Below are 25038 nucleotides of genomic sequence, written 5' to 3'. Positions count from 1 at the left end.
ATGGCGTATGTAGTGGCCAGTATCTTGAAAACATTAAGCACACCTCTCCTACAGGAAGCAATTTTCCTGTATGGAATAGGGGAACAAGTCGACAGACTTAAGGCCGAGCTAAGGCGGATGAACGCCTTCCTTAAAGATGTGGACATGATAGGAGACAGTGATGAGAGAACAAAAAATTTGGTAGAAGAAATACGAGATCTTGCGTCTGAGTCTGAGAACATCATCGAAATGTTTGTTCTTCAAGCTATGCAGCAAAATAGAAGGGAACTTATGGGTTCTCTGAGAAATTATGCCTGTTTGATTTGGCATTTGAGAGGACGCCATGAGGTGGGTACGAGGATAGAAGCTATCAACAATAAGCTTGGCGATATTGCAAGGGCCAGGTCCATCTATGATGCGCCGCAGAGCAACAACTTGGGGGAAGCCACAATTTCTAGCGCCCAAAGTTTCAGAGAGATGAGAAAATCATCACCTCTAAAAGTCGAACGGGATTTAGTGGGGATTGAGAAGAAAGTGAATTCTTTAAAGGAATCATTATTGGATGGAGAAGAACAACTCTCTGTGGTTTTTGTTGTTGGTAAGGGGGAGTTGGTAAGACAACTTTTTTCAAGAAAGTCGATAATGGAGAAGATATAAGGCTACACTTCAATTATTTTGATTGGGTAAGTGTATCTCAGACTTACAGCATAATTGAGATACTTCGTGGCATGATCAGTAAGGTTGTAGTGTCACCTGAGGGCTTACAAAATATGAATGGACAAAGGTTGAAGGAGGTTTTGCATACTCATTTGAGAACAAAGAAGTATTTAATAGTCTTGGATGGTATATGGGATTTCCAAGCATAGGAATCTCTAAGAGAGGCTCTACCTGATGTGAGCAATGGCAATAGGGTTTTAATAACAACTCGAAACAAGGACCTGGCCAAGATGGTGGATAGAAGTGTTGGTTTTATGTAGCCTTTAAAGGCCTTATGAGAGCTTGTATGAGTATTTTATATAGTTGAACAAAAACTCAGTGAGAGTGTGGTCTTTTTGTGGACCATACTAGGCAAATGTTATTTCCTGATACGCGGACAAGGCTCGACGAGCAAGGCCAGTCGAGGTTTGGAAAAACCCAAGATACTTGGGTATAGGGATCTATCGAGAAGGGTTTAGTGGGTTGTCCCTTGATGATGTCGAAGTATGCTCAGATGAAAGCCAATAGACTGTGTGGGCCTTGCGTGTAATGAATAGCCTTTAGAGACAGGGCTAAAACATCATCGTTATATCATCACACAGTATGTCGTTTTGAGATTCACCGATGAGGGTAAAGCGTGTACATGTGCGAGATTCACCAATGTGGGTGAATCATGTACATGTGCGAGAGATTACCCCTATGCACTATAGAGTCATGGTTGCATCGTGGTTTGGAGGACCACGATTTTATCTCTAGGGAAGAATCTGAAATCCATAAACTGGGATTGCGTCCCCTAGTCTATTGGCTGACTTTGGTGGTCCAATCATGAACCCCTGCAATGGACTGTGGGTCATTGGAACTGTTGGGTTAGTTTGAGAAAGCTAGGCGGATTGTGATTCACAGTTGAAAGTGGATTGCTCCCATGTATTGATAATTTCCTCGATCTAACATATTCGATTCCCATCAAAATTAATTAATTTTAATTAATTTTATGTTATGTGATTTTTTGAATGTTTATTTGAATTTTTGTGAATCTCCTGATATTTTATTTTTATCATTTAAATTTATAAGGGAAATTAATTTTTCAATGTTTTAAATAAAATATAAGATTTTAAATATGAAATAAAATATTTTTTAAAATATTTGGGACCTCCACAAAATATGGGGCCCAAACTTTAAAAGGATGTAGATTAGATAGGGCCCACACATGGCCACCAAAGGGTAGCACGCCTCCACCCACCCACGTAACATTCTTGCAAAGAATGTTTATCCTCTTGGTTAGCGTATCTCTTTAGTTATAGCCAACTTATGTGATAAAATTGAATATTTGAGATATTTACTAATTCTTTGAAGTATAACCAACTTATGTGATAAAATTGAATATTTGAGATATTTACTAATTCTTTGAATCAATATTGATTGATAAAATAATTAAGGATTTGATATATTAAAATATAAGCTTTCCTTATTTGATGGGAATAGATTTAGGAAAAGGAGGATAAGACTCTAACTCATCTCTTTGAATCTTGATGATAGATCAAAGAGAGATTTATGACTCAAATCTCTCACCCCACAAGTCTCCTTAGATTGACAGTTGAGATTGGACCCTACGAATTGAAGCAAAATCTATGGTATAAAAAACCTATAAAAAGAGATGTTCCGTCTGAGATACATATTCTCTTCTCTCTATTTAACAATTCTATCTCCCTACCCAAAATTCCCTTCTCTTCCCCAAGGGAGGCATGCCCCAATTTTATCTCTCTTTAAATTGTATTATAATTTGGTGGACGCACCACCTCTATACTTTGTGAGTGGTAAAGGGGTAGAACGTCTTGCTAGTAGATCTCTCCTTTTCTTTTCATATTCTTCTCTCATCTCTCTAAAATCAAGCTAAGAGACTTAATGAAGATTAAGTCATTGAGTGGATTTTTGCCATAGTAGGGAAATCAACCTACCAATTATAGATCCCGAGCACCATCGGAAGGAGGAGACTCAGCGTGGGATGTACTAAGTCCGGTTGGGTAATCTCCAGCAATTTTACATTTTTTAAAATATTTAGTTTTCTCCCCATAAAGCAATAAATTCTATTTTTTTTTCTTGAATAAAGAATTATATTTGAAGAGGTAGCAATTGAGAACCGATTTTATTTTTATTTTATTTATTTCAAGAGTGTTTTGATTATAATTAGACATTGTAAGTGATTTTGCTGGTGTAAGGGTAAAGAATTTTTTAAATATATATACGTGCTTTATCATAACGTCTTTTCAAGAAGAACGATCTATTATCTTGAACCATTGCGAGAAAATGAGAGTTCGGAGTTGTTCAGCAAAAAGGCTTATGTGAAAAGCAATGGAAAATGTCCCCAATATTTGGCAAATATTAGCAATGGCATTGTGAATAGATGTGGAGGGTTACCCCTGGCACTTGTCGTAGTTGGTGGTCTGCTATCCATGAAATTCATGACTGAGGATATAAGGGCATCATCGGAATGGCAGAAAGTGCTTAACGGCTTCAGCTATTATCAAGATAGAGGTAAAATCAATACCTCTGAGATACTATCATTAAGTTATTTCGATTTACCCTACTACCTTAAACCATGTTTTTTAGTTTTATCTACTTACCCCGAAGATTACAAGATCAGAAGGACTACATTAATACAATTATGAGTGGCTGAAGGGTTTATTGAAAAGCGAGGAGATGAGATATTAGAAGATGTGGCAGAGGACTATCTTAAAGAATTGGTAAGTCAGAGTATGTTACAGGCGGAAATTATGAGCTCGAGTGGACGCATCAAATCTTGTGGAATGCATGATCTTTTACGTGACACGTGTTTAAGAAAAGCTGAGGAGCAGAACTTCTTAGGCGTGGTTGCAGGTAAAGATAACGTACCCTCTTAGAGGTCTCGACGTCTTGCCTTCCATAAAGGTATTGATTCAATGAATCTCCTTCCAAAGTTCGTTCATTCATCTCTTTTCACATTCAAGACACCCACCCGATTCTAAACATTGTTTATACAATTCTACGCTAGTTCGGGTATTGTTGATGGAGAATATTAGTGTTGAATGCTCTTTAAAAGAATTGGGAAGTTTGGCTCTTCTTAGCTTTCTTGAGTTTTCGAGGAAGCCAAATTCATAGTGAGATTCCAAAATCCATAAGAAATCTTCAACACTTGGAAGCCCTCGACTTGAGGGCTGACGATTTGACTTGTGATAGCATTTGTATATGCTTAAATTCAAGTTGGAGCCTAGAGTTGCCAAGTTTGAGACACCTTTATGCAAATGATCAACTTGAATACATGCAACCAACGCATCTAAAGGCAGGGAGTTCGAGATGCCTCCAAATGTTGTGGAGTGTAAGCCCTGACTTTATATGAGAGCAATTGGGCAATTTCTCTCAACTCAGGAAAGTAGGTATTTTCGATATGGCAGACAAAGACATTAGATCAGTCTACAGGTCCATTGGGCTAACTAAAATGCATGCGTTCTCTATCTCTACGGGCAGTGCACGGAACAATGCAAAAATTGGACCCACCATTGGCTCTTGAGAAATTGGAATCGGTTGGAAAGTTAGGGAAGATACCAAGCTGGTTTGGGAGCCTTCCAAACCTCACCAAGTTGGTTTTATGTTATAATGAATTCGATGAGGAGCGGTTCTTAAAGCTCCCAAGAGTTGCCGCACTTCAAAATTCTAAAATTATAGGGTAATGCATACGTGGGGAAGGAGATGCATTGCACTGCTGGAGGCTTTCTTTAACTCCAACACTTGGAATTTTCGTATTTATACAAGTTAGAGGAGTGGATGAGATGGGAAGAAGGATCCATGTCATGCCTTCAACCTCTGGAGATTAAGACTTGTCGCAAATTGAGGAAGCTTCCACAAGGTTTAGAGCACACTTCTACCCTCCAACGAGTGCATTGTTCTTATTTTGGAAAAGAATTTAGTGGGAGAGTGTTAGATGATGCACCTCCTCATCTTTGGCGCGAAACCAGAAGGGATTATCATAATCAAGAGTGGAAACGTGCAGCCCTTTGATTCCTAATTTCTTCGAATGCTGCCTGCCAAGTATTCTACGCATGTAAGTGATGTTCTTCTATGATTTTGAGTGCGGTGTCAGGTTTTTTTATCGTAATTTGGCATCATAACAAAGTTCGACTCATCCAATTTCCTAACTAGGCCTTCAATCATTTAAATTGGTAATTTATGTCCTCGTCTTGTTTTTGCCATGGGAAAGTCTCCATCGGAATCATTGGACGGTGGAAGGGTGTACAAGCAAAAACCAAATTTTGAAATCCTAGAGGGATGCACCAGATTGCAGCCTTTTAAATTGCATATTGAGGTTTTCCTTTGCGATCTTGCACCTTTGCAAAGTTTTTGGTGTCCCGATGATCTAACGATTCCTTAATAAAAAAAATCAAAAAATTAGTAAGCACGTAAATTTTTTAAAAGGTACATGGCAACAATGAAATTTGTCAAGTCAAAATTTATTGTAAAGAGGCCATATAAACACATATAGTTAACTAATTATGCTTTAATTATTTTTCACAATTGTGATCACTTTGTACCAAAGGTAAATGAAATTTGTCAAGTAAAAATTTACCGTAAAGATGTTAAATAAACAGGTCTAGTTAACTAACTATGCTTTGGTCATTTTTTACATCGTGGCCACTTTGAACCAACGATAAATGGTCTCAATATATACTTTTCATTTTCCAATTTAGGATGGAAATATTAAAAAAATTTCAATATGAATATTTTTTTTTAAATTAGCGGTTTTCAAATGCGTAAGTGGGAATGGAAACCTAGACCGGTAGCTGAGGCTCAAATGGTGCTACCACCACGATCTCAGCCCCATTTCTGGTCACTGAGTTTAGTTGTGTAGAGCAAGTTTCCATAGAAAATTCCCAAAAATTGCAAAAACTAACAAAAAATTGAAAATAGAAAACAAAACAAATCACACAAATCATAAAAATAATATATACAGGGAGACGATAAAAATTTGATTTTGTTAAGTTGGAAAAAACTATAATTTATTAGAATTTAAATTGAGATTTAAAATATTCAAAGCTAATCATGCATAATCTTCTTGCTCGTGTTGATCCATGCCTCCAACATTGGTCGAGGTGATCTTAAATACCCCACAATGAAACCATAAGAAAGATTTGGCGTTCAAGTTTGGATGTAGTTGACCAAGCTCTTGAAATTTTTGGTCAAACAACTTCTCTCGTTCAAAGTATTGCAAATTCAAAACTTTGAGAGGTTTTTGTGAGAAATAATCATTATCATCATATGAGCCTTATCCAAACTATGTGGGGTCTGCTATTTGAATTACATTTTGTTATTTCATTTTAACAAGGTTCATACCCGTTGTTAGACCATAAGTCATCATATATCTTCTGACTACATCCATCCATATTCTTTTGGGCCTTCCCCATGCTCATTTAGAGTTTTCCACTTGATCCAAATCACTCCTAGTCAGTGTTATTCTAGATCAACACTATACATGGCCAGACTACGTAAGTGTAATATCTCGCATCTTAACGTCTAGTAGAGCTACCCCTTTGTTCCCTTGGATGTATTCATTTTCAATTTTATCATTTCTTGTCTTATTACTCATCTATCTCAACACCCTCATCTCAGCTCCACTCATTCTATAGATGTGTTGTTTATTGACCACCTAATATTTTGCCCAATAAACTTTTGGTTCAATAAACGAACTGAAAAATAGACTTAAGTAAATAATTTAAACCACAACTGGGCCAGAGATGGAAAGAAATCCCAAGTTTTGGAAATAATATTTTTAGAAAATAGATCAGTGGTGTCGACCACCCACCTACCAATCCCAATCTAGATTGTCTTGAACAACGATCTAGTAATATAAAAAAAAAAAAAAAACTCGGAGGAGTACATTATTGAAGCTCTCAAAAAAGGTTTTAAACCTTGAACCTAATGTTTCACAAGCCCATGCAAATAGGCAATAAGGCCATTTGGATTATATGATAAAGTTTTTACATATTATATCATTTGACCTCCGATTTCGGCCAAGAATCGGTACAATGTCTACCGATTCCCAATCCGGATCAGCATTTCCCAATCTGAATATGCGATTGTTTAATCACTGTTTCGAACTTTTGCAAAACCCTCTTTTAAAATTTTCAATCTCTCAGAATTGAAATTTTGATTTTCTTTTTAAAACCACGTTTATTCAATGGATTAAGGTTGCAAATGATGTAAAAACAAACCTAGTCACAATTTCATGTTAATCCAAAGGATGCTTGAAGAGGAGCGAAAAAGGAGCTTGATGGCCTGACAAACTACAATGAGACCCTCGAGAAGCTATTTGGAGGTAGGGTTAAGAATTTAGCCAGTTCGCATCTAAAACCTGAATTTTGGATCTTATATGGATTCTGTTACGAATCCAAGATTTGGATCTGATAGGTTGGATCCTATCCGTGTGGCAATTACGCTCAGATCTAGGCACAAGTGGATCTGATCAGGATCTGACCGAGTTATTAAAATATTATAAATTAATTTGTATATATACATAGATGTTATATAGTATTTTTTATATAGAATTATTTTTTAGATCCGATCGAATATAGATCCCATGTATGCTTCTCAAATGTGAATCCAAATCCTAGTGGATTCGGACCCGATCTTACCTATTCTTAGCTCTTTGTGTAGGTATATAATGTGGGGCATACTTCGGCAAGCTATTTGATCAACTCATACGCGTACTATGGAAATTGGGCTACATCTACGGCCTTGGCAAGTAAAAACTCAATATCACAATGCAGATTACAATTTTGGGTTACAAGAGATATACCTATCTCCAAACATTAGTAAAAAACCCTCAACGATCTTCTCTTCTAAAGCACACTTTTGACCAAACAATAGAGTCGATCATTCATATCGCTCAACCGCTAATGAAAAGAGAACCTTGAGAGCAACTGAGAAACTTTATTTATCTAAAAGTGGAAACCTTACCAAATCAAAACCTCCATGGGAAAACCACTACTCTCTCTTGGAGGCCCATCTCCTTCTTGGAGATCCCTTAACGATTTTTATAAAGATCACTAGTCTTTTTCTTGTTCCCCAAGAAAGCTATTTTTTTTGTTGTAATACCCTTAATCTTTTAAAAAAAACTAATAGTAGTGATTTTAACTGTCACCAAACCTAACCATTTAACTAGAATCACGTAGGAAATCTCTTTATTTTGGACAAAAAAGGGAGGAGTTGGTTCTACAGAAAACATTTTCATGTTTATTTTTTAAAAGAAAAGGAATGCATGTATAACTTGCCAATGTGTATATTTTTTACTGCAGATCGTATCATAGAAAATGACGATTGTTATGAGTTCTATTTTTAAAAAATTTTATACTTTATGATGACTCTATCATAAGAGTTACTTTTGAAAATTTTGATGATATATTCACTTGTTTTTATGTATTTTTATTTTACTGTGTAGAGATTCTCTTTATTTTGGTTGGAGATCCGAAGACAAAGATGCAGGTTCTTTGATGCTATTGTTCCCTCGCTTCTTTTAATATATGAATTCATTCGGAAAAGGGCCTCAAAATCAATGATGTGTTAAATGAACTAACTGCGAACTTTCCAAAGAATCTATGCCGCTTGAATATTTTCATCTTGGCCATGTTTATGTTCTTGTTCATGACCTAAACATTCTTTTTTTGATGTTTTAGGACTAAATTTGAAAAATATTTTCTATTAGAAAACTAGCATGCATTTGGAACTAAAAACCGGCATTGATTTTTATATCGTTTCATCGGGTTATTCAAATGAAGCAAAATTACTAAGATGTCATCATTTCCTTCCTAGTTCCATATCCCTAATATATATTGATGATATATATATATATATATATATATATATATATATATATATATATATTGATGAAAATATTGATGATATCTATATATATATATATATATATATATATATATATATATATATATATATATATATATATATATATATATATTGATGAAAATATTGATGATATATATATATATATATATATATATATATATATATATATATATATATATATATATATTAATATATTACTATATTTCAGTTTACTGTATACAGATTTTCTTTGTTCTCCTTTCTCTTTTAATATATCAATACATCGCCAAAACGACCTCAAAGTTAATGTTAAATGAGCTAACCACTAACTTTCTAAAGAATATATGCTATTTGGACATTTTTATACTTTGGGCATGCTCATGTTCTTGTTCATGATATAAAGATTCTTATTTTTTTATGTTTTGGGTCTAAATTTGGAAAATATTTTCTATTAAAAAATTATCTTGGGTTTGGAACTTATAACCGGCAGTGATTTTTATATCTTTTAATCAAGTTATTCAAATGAAACTAAATTACTAAAATCTTATCATTTTCTTCCTAGTTCCATACACTAACAAAGAATTTTAATCGAAAATGTGCTCCATGTTTGTAACTGCCAATAAGAAGGAATTATTTGAGTTCTACTTCTAAAATTTTATTTGAGTTTTATTTTTAAATATTTATATAATTTATGACGACTTATTATGCATTTAAGGGTTACTTTTGAAAATCTTGATGATATTTTTGTTTTCTTTGATATATTTTCATGTTACTGCGTGGAGATTCTCTTTGTTTGGTTTGAGTGCTGCAGGTTCTCTGATGGCGTTGTTCCATCTCTTCTTTCTCTTTTAATATATCAATACATTGGAAAGTCAATGACGTGTTAAATGAGCTAACTACTAACTTTCTAAGGAATCTATGCTACTTGGATATTTTATTCTTTGGCCATTCCCATGACCTAAATATTTTTGTTTTTTATGTTTTAGGTCTAAATTTGGAAAGTATTGTCGAAATTATCATGGATTTGGAACTAAAACCTGACATTGATTTTTTTTTATCTTTTAATAGAGTTATTCAAATGAAACTAAATTACTAAAATCTCATCATTTTTTTCCTAGTTCCATACCCAAACAAAGAATTTTAATAGAAAAATTTGCTTCATGTTTGTAACGACCAATAAAAACGAATTATTTGAGTTCTATTTCTATTTGAGTTCTATTTTTTAAATTTTATGTAATTTATAATGACTTTGTATGCATATAAGGGTTACTTTTGAAATTTTGGATGAAATTTTTATTTTTAAATGTATTTTCATTTTACTATGTATAGATTCTCTTTGTTTTGGTTTGAGGCCTGAATCCAAAGAAGCAAGTTCTCTGATAACATTGTTCCCTCTCTTCTTTCTCTTTTCATATATCAATACATAGGAAGAATGACATCAAAGTCAATGACGTGTTAAATGAGCCAACTACTAACTTTCTAAAGAAACTATGCTATTTGGATATCTTGATAATTTGGCGGTGCTCATATTTTTGTTCTTGACCTAAATATTCTTGCTTTTCTATGTTTTAGGTCTAAATTCCAAAAATATTTTTTTATTAAAAATTATCATGGATTTAGAACTAAAAACCAGCATTGATTTTTATATCTTTTAATCGAGTTATTCAAATAAAGTTAAATTACTAAAATCTCGTTATCTTCTTCCTAGTTCCAGAATTTTAATACAAATTATGATAAGTCTGTATCCATATAAGGGTTACTTTTGAAAATTTTGATGATATTTCCATTTTGTTAATGTATTTTCATTTTACTTTGTAGAGTTTTTCTTTGTTTTGGTTTGAGACCTGAAGCGAAAGATGCACGTTTGCTTATGGCATTGTTCCCTTTCTTCTTTCTCTTTTAATTTATCAATACATTGGAAAAACGACCTCAAAGTCAATGACGTGTTAAATGAGCTAGTTAATAACTTTCCAAAGAGCTAATGTTATTTGGATATTTTTATAATTTGGCCGTGCTCAAGTTTATTGTTCATGTCCTAAACTTTCCTATTTTCTTATGTTTTAAGTCTAAATTCGAAAAATATATTCTACCAAGAAATTATCATGGATTTGGAACTAAAAACTGCCATATATTTTTATACCTTTTCATCGAGTTATTCAAATGAAGCTAAATTTCTAAAATCTTACCATTTTCTTTCTAGTTCCATACCGTAACAAAGAATTTGAATAGAAAAATGTGCTCTATGTTTGTAACCACCAATAAGAAGGAACTATTTGAGTTCTATTTTTAAAATTTTATATACTTTATGACGACTCTGTATGCTTCTGAAATTTTTGATGATATTTTCAAATATTTCCATGTATTTTTATTTTACTTTGTGGAGGTTCTCTTTGTTTTGGTTTGAGGCCTAAAGCCAACAATGCAGGTTCTCTAATGGCATTGTTCCCTTTTTAATATGTCAATACATTGAAAAGTAAGTTAAGTGTTAAATGAGCTAAGTATTGACTTTCTAAAGAATCTATACTATTTGGATCCTTTTATAATTTGGCCATGCTCAAATTCATGTTCATGACCTAAATATTCTTGGTTTTCTATATTTTAGGTCTAAATTTGGAAAATATTTTCTATTAAGAAATTATCATGGATTTGGAACTAAAAACCAGCCGTGATTTTTATATTTTTAATCGAGTTATTCAATTGAAGCCAAATTACTAAAATCTCATCATTTTCTTCCTAGTTCCATAAACAATGAATTTTAATAGAAAAATGTGCTCCATTTTTGCAACCGCCAAGAACAAGGAATTATTTGAGTTATTTACAGATGGCTGGGGTAGGCGAATTATCGGTCACATCCTCATATCACAAACCTAAAATATAATCAATTTAAGTATTTTTAACAAAATATACATGAAGACATCTAAATGAAACTACTTTTAAAACTTAACCTAAATGAAACACTTATTCAATCGCCGCATTACTTTTCTTTTCTTTTTTCCAGTGATACAACCAACCTACCAAACTGAACAGAATTTGAAGAGCACATTTCAAATATTTTCACATTAAGAAACTTCTTTATATGATTAGGTTTGAGAGGTTTTCACATCATTTGACTGCCAGTTGGTATGGGATTTTATGATGGGACCAATAGAGTGTGGAAAACTCCACACCTAATTATATCAGGGAGTTTTTCTACAAAAGTATTGTCACACATACCAACCTACCAACCGTACCTTAGTAGAAAATGTGCTCCAAGTTTATAACTAACAAAAAGAAGGTAGTATTTGGGTTATTTTCAAGTGTCTTAGAACAAAAGACGCTCACAACATCATCCAATGACTGGGACAATGATCCTTATCAAAGCTCATGGTCAAAGATCACTCGTGTGATTAGGTGTGGGAATATTTTCACATTAATTACCTGTCAATTTGTGTGAAATGATGCATTGGGATCAATTTTCGGTATAAAAAATATTCCCATTCCTAACCAACAATATGAGAAAATTCTTTCATGTAAAAATATTTCTGAGGAAATGTGTGATAAATATTTTCACACGAAACAAACATGTTTAGTGTGGAGTCATTTCAGAAAATACGCAGCTACTAAGGGAAACTTTGAATCTTTCAAAGTCTTTCAAGGAAATGGAGGAAATCGCGTGTTCCTAGTATACTGTTGTTTTAGGCTCCATGCATGATAGCAAGGCTTTTTTTTTTTTTTTGGACAATATTATGAACTTTTATTAATGGTTTGCTTAAAAAACATCAAGTACCTAGCTGGGATTAAAGCATAAAAAATAGACAATGAATGTAAATAGACTCCATGTTTAACAAGGCGATCCGCTAGATCATTGGCTTCATGGAAAATATGAGAGAAAGAAACATGAAGCCCAAGATAGGAGCCACAATCCATGAGCCAAAAAGTATGAAGAGTCCACGAGATCCTTTGCTCCACCAGGCACCATTTGGTCACGTTAAGGGAATCACCTTCAATAAAAATAGTTCCCCAAAATACCTCTGGAGACAATAGTTTGCAAACCATAGAGGAGAAAAACAATCTCAGTCTAGTTAGCTGTGGTGGAGCCAAAAGGTCATGCAATGAAAAAGATAACACTCCAACTCTACCTGGTCCTAGGTTCCCTAAAGAGTGTTACTATTTTTTGTTTGAAAAATGCTTAAGTGTATTTCAAAACAACTTTGGTTTTATAGTTCTCCCCTAAATTGCTTTGTAGAGAGAGAAGGATGTGGATTTGAGTCCCACATTGAAGATGACAAGATTTGTTGAGCTGTATTTAAGAGCTTGTTGTCCCATGCAATATACTCTAAATACAAAAGAAAGAAAAGGTACATGTGCGGAGAAACCAAAGCATGCATGTGCGAGGGAGTGGGTGGGCACTTGCCCCTTGCCGGAGCACGTGTGCAGGTCGAGCTCGTGGCTCATTATCTTTTTTGTGAGCCCGGCTCATAGAGGAATCCAACGGTCATCTAGCAGTTATATTTTTGTGAGCCCAGCTCGTAGAGAAATCCAACGGTCATCTAGAAGTCAATCAGTGTCGGTCAACTACCCGTCGATGAGTGTGGGACATCCAACGGTCATCTAGCCATTGATGAGATGGAGGCTTGTAACAGCAGCCATCAAGTACATGTAACACATGTAACTTGTAGTTGTTGGGGTGCATGTAACTCATGTAGCTTGTAGTTGTTGGGTGATGCATGTATCTACCACAACACTAAATGGGTATCTCTTGGTGCTCTATAACAAGGGCCCTTTTATCCATACGATTATATGCACTTAGAACAATTTTTAGGCCTTTCTCAAGAGATCATTCTCTGCAATTCTAGCAAGTAAACTAATGGGCTAACTCTCTCTCTACTTAATTTTTTATCTTTCTCTCTCTAAACTATCAATACTGGTATCTATTGTATGGGTTACAAGCTCAGGTGCATAGAGCTTAGGAATATTTTTATAAGACCTCTTTGTTTTCCTATATCCTGAGGACGAAATTCCCTTCTTATGCACAACAAATACTACATTGAAGGGGGGCAAATATGGTCTTAAAATAGCACTCATGCGTGCCCGAAAACAAGAAGAGTTCGAGATTTAATTTTGCAAATCATACCATTTTTCTGCCCCCATTTCACCCACCATAACTCTAACAAAGAGCAGCCATCGAAATTTAATTTTAAAGAATCCTCAAAACGACCAGCCCATGTGCGTCTTTAGTAACACATAACCAATCCAAAAGGCATTGCAAAATCCTATCTTTGATACTATGAATATCCAAAGAGATCCCATTAAAGGTTCTTATATTTCTTTCCAACCATATCTGCCAAATAATAGCATCTGACAATCATCCAAATAAGTAGACCCCTAAGAGGTAAAGAAGGGATATGAAGATGATTAATAATTGAAATTAAATTGGCAGGTAGCGTCAAAGAGAAACCCGCAGTTAAAAGACCCATTTCCTAATCTTTATCGAGATAGGCCACTTCCAGATAGTATGAATACCGTCCAAAGACCATTTAACTTGATCGTGAAAGAGAAGTCTATAGGCTGATTTGACTGAGAAAATTTCATCACTTTCACTTTACCAAACCACCTTATCTTCTCTATTTAGTGATATATAAACATTTTCAAGCATGAGAAGAAGGCTTTGTAGTTGTGAGATTACATGATCAGGCAACCTATTGTAGCTGCAAGCAATGTTCCATACAAGGTCCTCACACTTATTGCAAGAAAATAAATCTGCAATCTTCGCTGAACGAGAAGACACTATTGAAAAGAGATCTGGAAAGAGAAGCGAAGAGAGCTATTATCGTGCTACCTGTTAAACCATAAGTAAATATCCTCTCCACTGCCAATCAGCCACCGAATATTACCAAAGACCACATTTCTGCACCTATAAATACCTTTCCAAACCTATGATGAGAATTTTCCACCCCTTCGTCTTTTGATAAGATGAGAGATATGATCAAAATCATACTTAGCTGCTAAAACATCTATCCAAAGATGGTTTGGGCCTTGAATTATTCTCCATCACCACTTCGAGAGGAGAACCTAGTTCATATATTCAATCTCCGAATCCCCAGTCCACCCATTTTAATTAGGGTGCAAATTTTGTCCTAACTCACCAAATGAAATTTCATGTGGTCATTATCATAAAAACCTCAAATAAAATTCCGCATATATCTCTCAATAATCTTAATAACACCACTAGGCATTTGAAGGACTGACATCAAGTAAATGCGCCTATTTGCATAAGTGGACTTCATAAGAGAAATATGACCTCCCAACGATAGAGTTTTGGTTTTCCAAATATCCAACTTAACTTGGTAACTATGGATTAGAGGGTTCTAAACCACTCAAAAAATCCTTAAATCTAAGATAGAGACCCCCAAATATATAATGGGAAACTTAGGAAGCTTTGTTAATATGGCAGTTGGAAGAAGGATGCCACTAGAAAAAAATCAAAAGCTTAATCAATTTTTTTACTTTTGAAAAGTAAAATGGTTGATGCTCCCGCACGAGAACACCATTGAATTTCTTTTCGGATAAAAGCCGCTTCTGGTAGTTTTAAAATCTCATATCTTACGGATGTAACCTCTTGACCAACCTCAAAAAAATAAAAAAATTTTACTATGTACTTAAAAATTCATAAGATTCAATAAAAAATCACAATTTTGGAGGGCAATATGTAAGTTAATATAAAAGAACTCAAAAATCATATATGAAATAGTGATTCTTAAATTGATCCATAATTTTAAATAATACTGAGGGAGTCAATGTACAAAATATGCTCCACAGAAGCATGCTATGTACTTTCTAAAATGTTGAAAATGCGGTACTTCCATTTTAGAAGAAGTACAGACATTTCAACTGGAGGAAAGCACAGGTTGAAGTTGCAATCACAACTACTTCAATAAAATAGGGGTGGCACGGGTAAGGTACGGCGGGACTCAGAACTAGACTCGAATAGTATTCAAATCCAAGTTTTAGAGCCGAACTCGACCGGTGGGTTCCAAACGTTAGACCCATACTTATACCTATCGAGTCCTGGGTCTATCTCGTCCGGTCTCAAGTCTCATTAGGTCCATTGCTACCCTCACTATGAACTTGAAGTATTTTATCTCAAACAAATAAGACTTGAAGTATTTTATCTCCAATAGTATAAGGGTATGGGTTGGGTCCAACCGGACCTAGAACCGACCTGCCAGGTCTAAATGTTGGACCCATACCCGAATCCCTGTTGGGTATACCCAGCAGGTCCCAGGTCAGGTTTGGGTTCATTGCCACCCTTACAATAACGTATGCAAATTTGTAACCAAAGATCAAGACAAAAATGTAGTTCACTCAATTATTTCATAATTCCCCACCAAGGATTTTATTTTCTCAATAATTGTTATGTTATTTTGATAGTAATTACTATTTTGACAAGCCAAAAGATTTCCTAATCCCAGGGAATATTCTATCAAATCTACTTCCTCAGGCAAAACGTAAACTGGGAATATCTTTTAGATCCCAAATTTTGGACAAGGAAAAAAAAAAAAAAAGAAGGAAAAAAAAGTTGACTCTCTGTACCTAAACAAAAAGGGCATCCTAAGGTTGCACTAGAACCATTAAATTTTTAGATAGAATATTCCAAATGTTCATAAACTTAAAATCCATTTTTTTTTGTTTGAAATAATTATATAGAAACAATTATATGGATCTTGAAAAAAAAAAAATCTCCTAAGTAATTATTTTAAGGGACTAAATGTACATAATGCTCCTGAGGGAGCATGATATACACTCTTTTGACGATAGGCAGCACTAGCAAATGACACGTGCATTGTCTGAGAGATTAAATCAATGCACATTAAAAAAATTAAATAAATTCTTAAATATTCAATTAAAAATTGTATTTTTTTTTTATTTTGATTACACTTCGTTAAATTCTATTTTTTGGTTTTTACAATTCAGTATAAATTTTAAATATCTTTTAGTTTTTGCATATAAATTTCGTACTACAATAGGATCTTGTTTTTTACTAGCATAGTTCGCATGTAAAACCTTCTTAGATTTTTTCATTAAATTTTATTTTTTTGTTAGCTTTTAAATGTTCTTTCTTTTTGTTACATTTTCAATACATCTCTATATTTTTCCTATTTTTCATTGTTTTACTTTTTTTATTAAGATAGGTAATTTATTCAATTTTAAATGTAATATTGAACTAAGTTAGATAGAATTTTTCAATAATTTTTAAAAAATAATTTTTTATTTTTGCTTAAAAAATTAGGTAAATATCCATTTTTGTTTTTGTTATTACTAAAATACCGAATACTTCTGTTATTACTCATATGTCTATTTTTTGAATTTCATAACAATATTTTTTTGGATTTCGTAACAACTTTTTTTAAAAAATACGAAACTACCTATTTTGAGTTTTTCAAAAACTGAAATCACGACAACAACCTGGACTTGATATTGATTCTATCTTTATCTAGCAATTTGGGTAATCTCTCTCCATAACTCACTGGTGAGAAAGCTTGAGTATATAGCATATTCCATCTCTCCCCCATGGCCCTTGAGTATTAGCAAAACGATGCTCTCTCCCTCTCCCCATCTCCCTCTCTTTCTTTCTCTCCACCATGTCCTTCCAGCGACATGAACACGCTCCGAAATTCGTGATGTTATGCTCTCCCTTCCCCACAAAAGAAAAAAAAAAGAAAAAGAAAAAAAAGACAACGCCACACCATAGTTATCGAGAGCGGTGGCGCTCTCGCTCTAGAATCTCACTCCGACATTTCGAAGTCGGGATCCTGCTCGGAACCCATTCCTATCTTTTTGGGATTTCACTCCAATTTTTAGGATTTTCGATCCTATTCACAACGGAGCTCGCTCTCGATACTTCAGAGATCTTGCTCCCTCTACTTCACGGATCTAGCTCCAATCACAAAGGATCTCGATCCCATACACAACGGATTTCGTTCCCTCTACTTCACTGATCTCACTCACGTTGTCTCAAGGAATGCGGTCCGTAACATTGTAGATGTGGTTCCTGAACAAATTAGATCCCTCTCCCAGAATTTTAAGATCGCGATCCTGACATTCTCATAACTAGATCCTAACCTAACAAGGTAGTGACCCCGATCCTATAATCTATGGAGCTCACTCACGAGGAAAGTGGATCCCGATCCCGAAAGTATAAGGTTTTCGATTTATGAAATCCCGGATTGCGACCCCTAGGAACTCGGATGTTAACTCTATATCTATTTATTCGTTCATTGTAGTCGGTGATTCATACCTACAATGGGCATTTAATTGTGCCTATAGTAATTCCAAAAAAAAAAATAAGGCTTAATTTTGTATACGGTATGGTTTCTATAAGGTTATAAATTACAACCTTAAACAATCCAATTTAGGCACACCTCTAAATTTTATCATAATATGGAATTTTGGTGTAATTTTTTTTTTTAAGATTATTTAAAATCTATTTTCATTTTCATTTATAAAATTTTAAAACTCCAAACATGGTTAAAATCAAGTAGATCACTAAGCATATGTAAATCTTGAAAGTGGACAGTCTAATTAAATACTTTTAAACTCCAAGAATGGTTAAAATCATGTAGATATCTTTAAACATATGAAAATTCTTAAAATGGATGATGTAGATAATATGTTGCAAGATGCACAATTTCTGGCACTCAATTTTTTTTTTTTTTCATACACTCATAAATCTTGATGTCGAGATGATCAATTAGAGACTTTTTCAACATTTAAACAATCTTTACCTTTTCTTATAGCTTTGATTTTATAAAATACTATATAATTCTCAAATGAGTTCCCAAATTTGGTGTCTTCTATCCACACTCACGGCCCTCACATGCTTCGTTAGCTCCACCAGTTGGTTGTCTTTAGAGGGGGAGCAGTAAGAGCGAGAGAGAGAGAGAGAGAGTTTGGAAATGGGGGATATTGCACTACCCAAGCTAGGAAAAAGGCTTAAAAAGGAGAGGGTGGTTGGAAAACATTGTGGCTTACGCAGTCACGCACGGTGCTGACACGTACGACGCTGCTCTTTCTTGCTCTCATTTCACAAACGGTGCTGGGTCTCTTTACACAGCTGGCGTTGCGTCTCCTTTACACAGCCGACGCTGCGTCTCCCTTACACAGCCGGCGCTGTGTCTTCCATACACAGCCTACACTGCGTCTCCCTTACACAGTCGACGCTGCGTCTTCCTTACACAGTCGGCGTTGCGTCTTCCTTACACAGTTGGCACTGCATCTTCCTTACACAACTAGCGCTGCGTCTTCCTTACACATCCGGCAATGCGTCTTCCTTACACAACTAGCGCTGCGTCTTCCTTATACATCCGGCAATACGTCTTCCTTACACAGCCGGCTTTGCGTCTTCCTTACACAGCTGGCGCTGCATCTTCCTTACACAGTTGGCATTGTGTCTTCCTTACACAGCTGGCGCTGCATCTTAAACACGCGCGGTGATGCTCCAAACGGCACTAGGCCTCTATTTCACTCTCCATCGTCGTGCGCATCACTGGACTAGGAGAAAATTGTGGTCCTTACATCATCCCCCCCTTAAAAATGATTTTGTTCTCAAAATCATAGTAACATTAACCAAAAAGGTGGGGGTATTTCTTTCTAATCTCATCTTCCTGCTCCTATGTTGATTCTTCCCTTGAATAATACTACCATTACAATTGGACAAAAGGAATTTCTTTGTTACACAACACTTGTACTCTCCTGTCTAATATCCCAATTGGTTGTTCAACATAGGTCAAATCTTCCCTTAGTGGAATTGGTTCATTCTCCAAGACATAGGACGGGCAGGTTGATATTCCTCAGTTGTGACATATGAAAGACATTGCGGATGCTGGCCAGTTCATGTGTTAGAGCATGTCGATAAGCCACACTTCCAATTCTTTCCAAGACCTCAAAAGGTCCAATGAATCGTGGACTCAATTTTCCTTTTTTACCAAATCTCATAACACCCCTTGGTTGGTGATACCTTCAAAAAGACCCGATCCCCCACTTCAAATTCGAGGTCTCTCCGGCGATTATCGGCGTAACTCTTTTGCCGACTTTAGGCTATCTTGAGCCACTCTCATATTAAGACAATCTTCTCAGAAGTCATATGAACTATATCAGGCCCTAATAATCTTCTTTCGCCCACCTAATCCCAACAGATGAGCGACCTACATTTTCTTCCATACAGGGCCTCATAAGGTGTCATCTGAATACTGGCTTGGAAACTGTTATTGTAAGTAAATTCTATCAGAGGTAGATGGTCTTCCCGGCTTCCCTTAAAGTCAGTGACACACGCCCTTAACATGTCTTCTAAGGTCTGAATGGTTCTCTCTGACTGTCCATATGTTTAGGGGTGAAAGGTGGTGCTAAAAGTAAGTCTGGTCCCCAAAGCTAATTGCAGACTTACCCTAAATCTGGAGGTGAATCTGGTGTCTCTGTCTAACACAATGCTGATGAGCACCCTGTGTAATCTCACAATTTCTCTGAGGTACAACTGGACCAACTTATCTAGAGTATAGCTAGTGCGAACTAGTAAGAAGTGAGCATCTTTGGTTAATTGGTCCACCACGACCAAATACTATCATGCCTTGCACTTAATTTTGGTAATCCAAAAACAAAGCCCAACGTGAAGTGTTCCCATTTCCACTCTGGTATGGGCAAGGGCCGCAGTAGTCCAGCAGGTTTATGATATTCTGCCTTCACTTACTAGCACGTCAAACACTTAGCGACAAACTGTGCCACATCTCGCTTCATGTTGTTCCATCATAAGGTCTTTTTTAAATACTGGTACATCTTTGTACTCTCTGGGTATACTATATAGCGATGTTGTTCCATCAGAAGGTCTTTTTAAAATCCTGGTACATCTTTGTACTCCTTGGGTGTACGGTATAGCGGGAGTCGTGTGCTTCCTCTAGGATAGCCCTCTTTATATTCTCATCATTAGGAACACACACTCGGTCCTTAAACCTTAACAAGTCATCACTGCTCATCGAGAAATCTTTTTTTCCTTCCATTTTCAATTCTTCAAGGATTTTTATTAGCTGAGGATCTCCTTTTTGAGCTGCTCGGATTCGTTGAAGGAGTTGGGGTTCCATCCTTAGACACGACAACATTCCTCCCCCCTCACTATGGGGCTGAGATGGGCGCCACTCCACCACATCCTCTAATAGCTTCATTTCTCGAACCAGCAAATGTGCCATAGAGACCACGGCTTTTAGACTTACGATGTCAGCTACTATATTAGTTTTGCCTGGTTGGTAATCAATTGTATAATCATAATCATTCAGTAAGTCCATCCATCTTCTTTGCCTCATATTCAACTCTTTCTGGGAAAATAGGGACTTGAGACTCTTGTGGTCCGTGAACACCTTAAACTAGGCCCTAAAGAGGTAGTGCCTCCAGATTTTTAAGGCGAACACTACTGCCGCGAGCTCCAAGTCGTGAGTTTGATAGTTCTACTCATATGGCTTTAGTTGTCTAGAGGCATAAGCAATGACTTTACCTCTTTGCATGAGTACACATACGATCCCTTTATGGGATGCATCAGTGTAAACCACAAAGCCTTCATTCCCCTCGAGCAAGGACAATATTAGGGCTATGACTAGTCTCTTCTTAAATTCCTGGAAACTCCTCTCACACTTCTTGTACCATATAAATTTTGCATTCTTCTGGGTCAATCGAGTCAGGGTAAGCGTTATCTTTGAGAATCTTTCTACAAAGCGCCTGTAGTACCCCGTCAATCCTAGAAAGCTACGAACCTCGGTCACATTTATTGGTATTTCCTACTTAAGTACAACTTTGATCTTAGAGGGGTCGACCATGATTCCATCCTTAGAAATAATGTGCCCAAAGAAGGCCACACTAGGGAGCCAAAACTCGCTCTTGCTCAACTTAGCATACAATATCTCTGAGTTCAAAGTTTGCAAGACAATTCTTAGATGTTGTTCATGCAATTCTCGACTCTCTGAATATACCAAGATGTCATCGATAAAAACTACTACAAAGTCATCTAGGAAGGGTCTAAACACCATAATCATCAATTCATAAACACAGCGGGGGCATTAGTTAACCCGAGCAGCATCACAAGAAACTCATAATGACCGTATTGAGTTTTGAAAGCGGTATTTGGGATGTCTCCCTCCTTGACCCACAATTGATGATAACCCGATCGGAGGTCAATCTTTGAAAACACTTGGGCCCCTTGGAGCTGGTCAAAGAGGTCGTCAATCCAAGGCAGAGGGTACTTATTTTTCACCGTCACTTGGTTCAACTGCCTATAGTCAATGCATAATCTCAATGACCCATCCTTTTTCTTCACAAATAGGACCGGTGCACCCCAGGGCGACACACTTGGTCAGATGCATCCCTTATCCAATAATTCTTGTAACTACTCTTTCAATTCCGCTGGAGGTATTCTATATGGGGCTTTGGAGACGAGAGCAGTGTCAAGTATTACTTCTATCTCAAATTCGATTTCTCTTTCTGAAGGTAGGGATGGCAATTCCTCTGGGAACACCTCAGGGTATTCTTTTACTACTGGTATCCCTTCCAATTCGGTCTGAACACCCCGATTCTCTACCACATAAGCTAGGTACCCTTTACACTTCTTAGCCAAAAGGCGAGAGGCCCAAAAGGCAGAGATGAGGTGTAGTGGGGAATTGTCCCTAATGCCCCTGAAGTGTATTTCTGCTCGATCGGGACATTTAAAGGTTATCGTCTTTTCATGGCAGTTGATAGTGGCATAGTATGTAAACAACCAATCCATGCCTAGAGGCACATCAACGTCATGAATATCTAGGTTGATTAAATCCACAGGTAGGTTGCACCCATCAATCGTAAGCTTACACTGCGTATATATTATATCAGTTTTTATATAGCCTCTCACAGGCATGCATACTACTGAAGTATAATTGAGACATGCAGGTGCAACATTCATGTAACAGGCAAAATGGGGTGCAACAAATAAGTGAGAGAATCCAGGGTCAATTAAGACCTTAACATTAATATCACAAATTGAGAGCATACCTATGATCACCGAGGTTGATGCCTTGACCTCTTGTTCGGTAAGTGCGAAAACTCGACCTTGGGTCTTCGAGCTCCCTCGGCCTTCAATATAGGGCAGTGCCTTGCCCAGTGGCCAGGCTTGCCTCATTTCAGACATACATTCTTCTTTCGGTAGCATTCCGTGGCAGTGTGGTTATCTCTCTCACAATAAGTACAAATCAGGTGTCAGTCATTGTCCATATTGCCTGGAAGACTCTTTGGAATCCTCAGGTTAGGTGGGTATGGCTTCCCTCTAGCGTTTCTTCTCAAAACCTACCGAGGTTTCTTCGCAAACTTTCTCGACGGCACCGCTTTCATCTTTCCTTCCTTCCTTAACCTGCGATCCTCGCAGTCTTTTTCAATCTTCAAGGCATGGTCAACTATCGAGGCGTACGACTTTATATTGGTCGACATCACTCTACTCCTGATATCTAGTCGCAAGCCCCTTTCAAATTTCGACGCCTTTCGCATCTCAGTACTTATGATGTGGGGCGCATACCTAGAGAGCTCTGCAAACTGGACGATGTATTGTTTAACAGTCATACTCCCTTGCTGGAGTTCAATAAATTCTACTTCCTTCATTTCCTTAACTGAATCAGAGAAGTACTTCTCATCAAATGCTGCGAAGAAGTTTTCCCAGGTGACCTCAGTCCCTATCTCCCTACAAGTCCAATTCACCGAGTCCCATCAATACTCTGTTTTCCCTTTCAGCATAAAGGACCCTAGCCTAACTTTTTGCTCATTCGAGCAATGCAATACCTCTAAAATTTTCTCCATTTACAGTAAAATTACATGTTATGATAAAATTTATATATATATATATATATATATATATATATATATATATATATATATATATATATATATATATATATATATATATATATATATATATATATATATATATATATATGTATACAAAGAGACCATTTATCTTTATTATAAGTAGGTCGTAATTATTTCTACTATTTAGATATTAAATTGGATGGCTTCGAGCGAGTAATGAAGTTCGAGAAATTGTTAAGATTAGCCCACTAGCTCATATGAACATATGAACCTAACGGTCCAGATTGAATTTGGACCTATATGAAGGTCACGACCTTGAATGGATTAGAAAAAGAAACAAATGCTAGAAGCCATCTTATAAAACATTATTTGGACTATCCATATTGAAGTATTCATAGATCTGCCACATCTACGACATTTTTTAATATTAAAATTCCATAATTAGTTAAAATTCCATAATTAGAGAAGGAAATAGATTTTCAACCCAACATAGATGCTTCCAGCATTGGTATTGCATTTTCCAATTGCATCTTGCGGTTGCATTTTCCAATAGCATCTTGGAATGAGCTTCAAATTTTACAACAACAACATCATCTTGGAGTGAGCTTCAAATTTTACAATGAGGGAAGAAATAGATTTTCAGCACATCATAGGGGTATCTAGCCGTTTTCAACAATTATGGAATGAGCTTCAAATTTTACAACAAGAGAGGAAATGTATTTTCAGCCCATCATAGGGTTTCCCAGGATTTTCGAGGACACTTCTGAGGCACAACTTAACTTTTTCTGCATTCATCAGGAAACTGTGCTCTGTACATCGGGAAACCGAAACCAAAAGTTACCATTCCATTGGACATTGCTATTGTTGTTCACACTAGTCTTGTCCATGACCATGGCTATCCATGATCATGCTTCCATCCCATGCCGGGTTCGAGGAGGATATCTGGGGCCATGTACAAAGGGTTGAAGTACTAAGGGCTTCACTAGCACCAGTTACCCAAGAACTGCTCAGCGTGGTTTCTTTTACATGGGCACTTGAGGAAAGCATGGCTTGATAAGTGTTTTTGACCACCAAACCTGATGATCTAGAAAAGATTAAAACTACTGCCATTAAATTTGTCCACTACTTGAGAGTAGTAACATAAATGAATACATAAATTGGCATGTCATGATAGCAAGATCTTATGATGCTTCTCTCTTTGTATATACAAAAGAACAACCATTACAAACATAAATTTTTAGGAAATAAATTTTGAGCTTAAAAATGCTCTATCTTGTACCTTTTCTTGAATTCTGATCACCTGATCTACAATGTTTCCGAAGCTCCAATTTACGACAAGCATAGATTTGCAATAATTTAGATACTCTTGAAAATCTGGGTAAATGCATGAGTAGGCCGACTCACCAAAAGCCTTGTGTAGAGTTGCCTTTCGCCATTTTCTTTTCTGGCATGCTTCTGATGTGACAAAAAAGTTCACTTGAAAATACAAGGGCAAACAACAAATCACAAAATTTAGTGAAAAGAAGAGAGAAACAAAGAACTTTTCCCCTCTCTAGAACTGCAATTTTTTTTTTTTTTAAAGAACACAACTCTCTAGAACTCGAACCCAACTAGTTTTTGGCTTTGACAATGATGATAACTCTCTAAAACTGT

General features: G+C 36.1%; 1 protein-coding gene and 1 non-coding gene across 2 annotated transcripts; one reads left to right on the top strand and one right to left on the bottom strand.

Annotated features, from left to right (window-relative positions):
• LOC18429719 (putative disease resistance protein At1g50180) lies at positions 1-4838 on the top strand. Its single transcript, XR_016043444.1, has 3 exons — positions 1-591; positions 678-941; positions 2892-4838. It is a non-coding gene; the product is annotated as a putative disease resistance protein At1g50180 (transcript).
• A 17105-nt stretch (positions 4839-21943) lies between these two features.
• Positions 21944-22708, bottom strand: LOC148780129 (uncharacterized). Its single transcript, XM_088850554.1, has one exon. The coding sequence runs from the start codon at positions 22706-22708 to the stop codon at positions 21944-21946; it is 765 nt and encodes a 254-aa protein (XP_088706680.1).
• Positions 22709-25038: the final 2330 nt, after the last annotated feature.

Source organism: Amborella trichopoda, chromosome 10, assembly GCF_054954075.1.
Source record: "Amborella trichopoda isolate Santa Cruz 75 chromosome 10, AtrichopodaSantaCruz75HAP2 v2.0, whole genome shotgun sequence".
Taxonomy (NCBI): Eukaryota; Viridiplantae; Streptophyta; class Magnoliopsida; order Amborellales; family Amborellaceae; genus Amborella; species Amborella trichopoda.
Note: the sequence above shows the minus strand (reverse complement) of the source record. Positions and strands in the feature narration are given on the sequence as shown.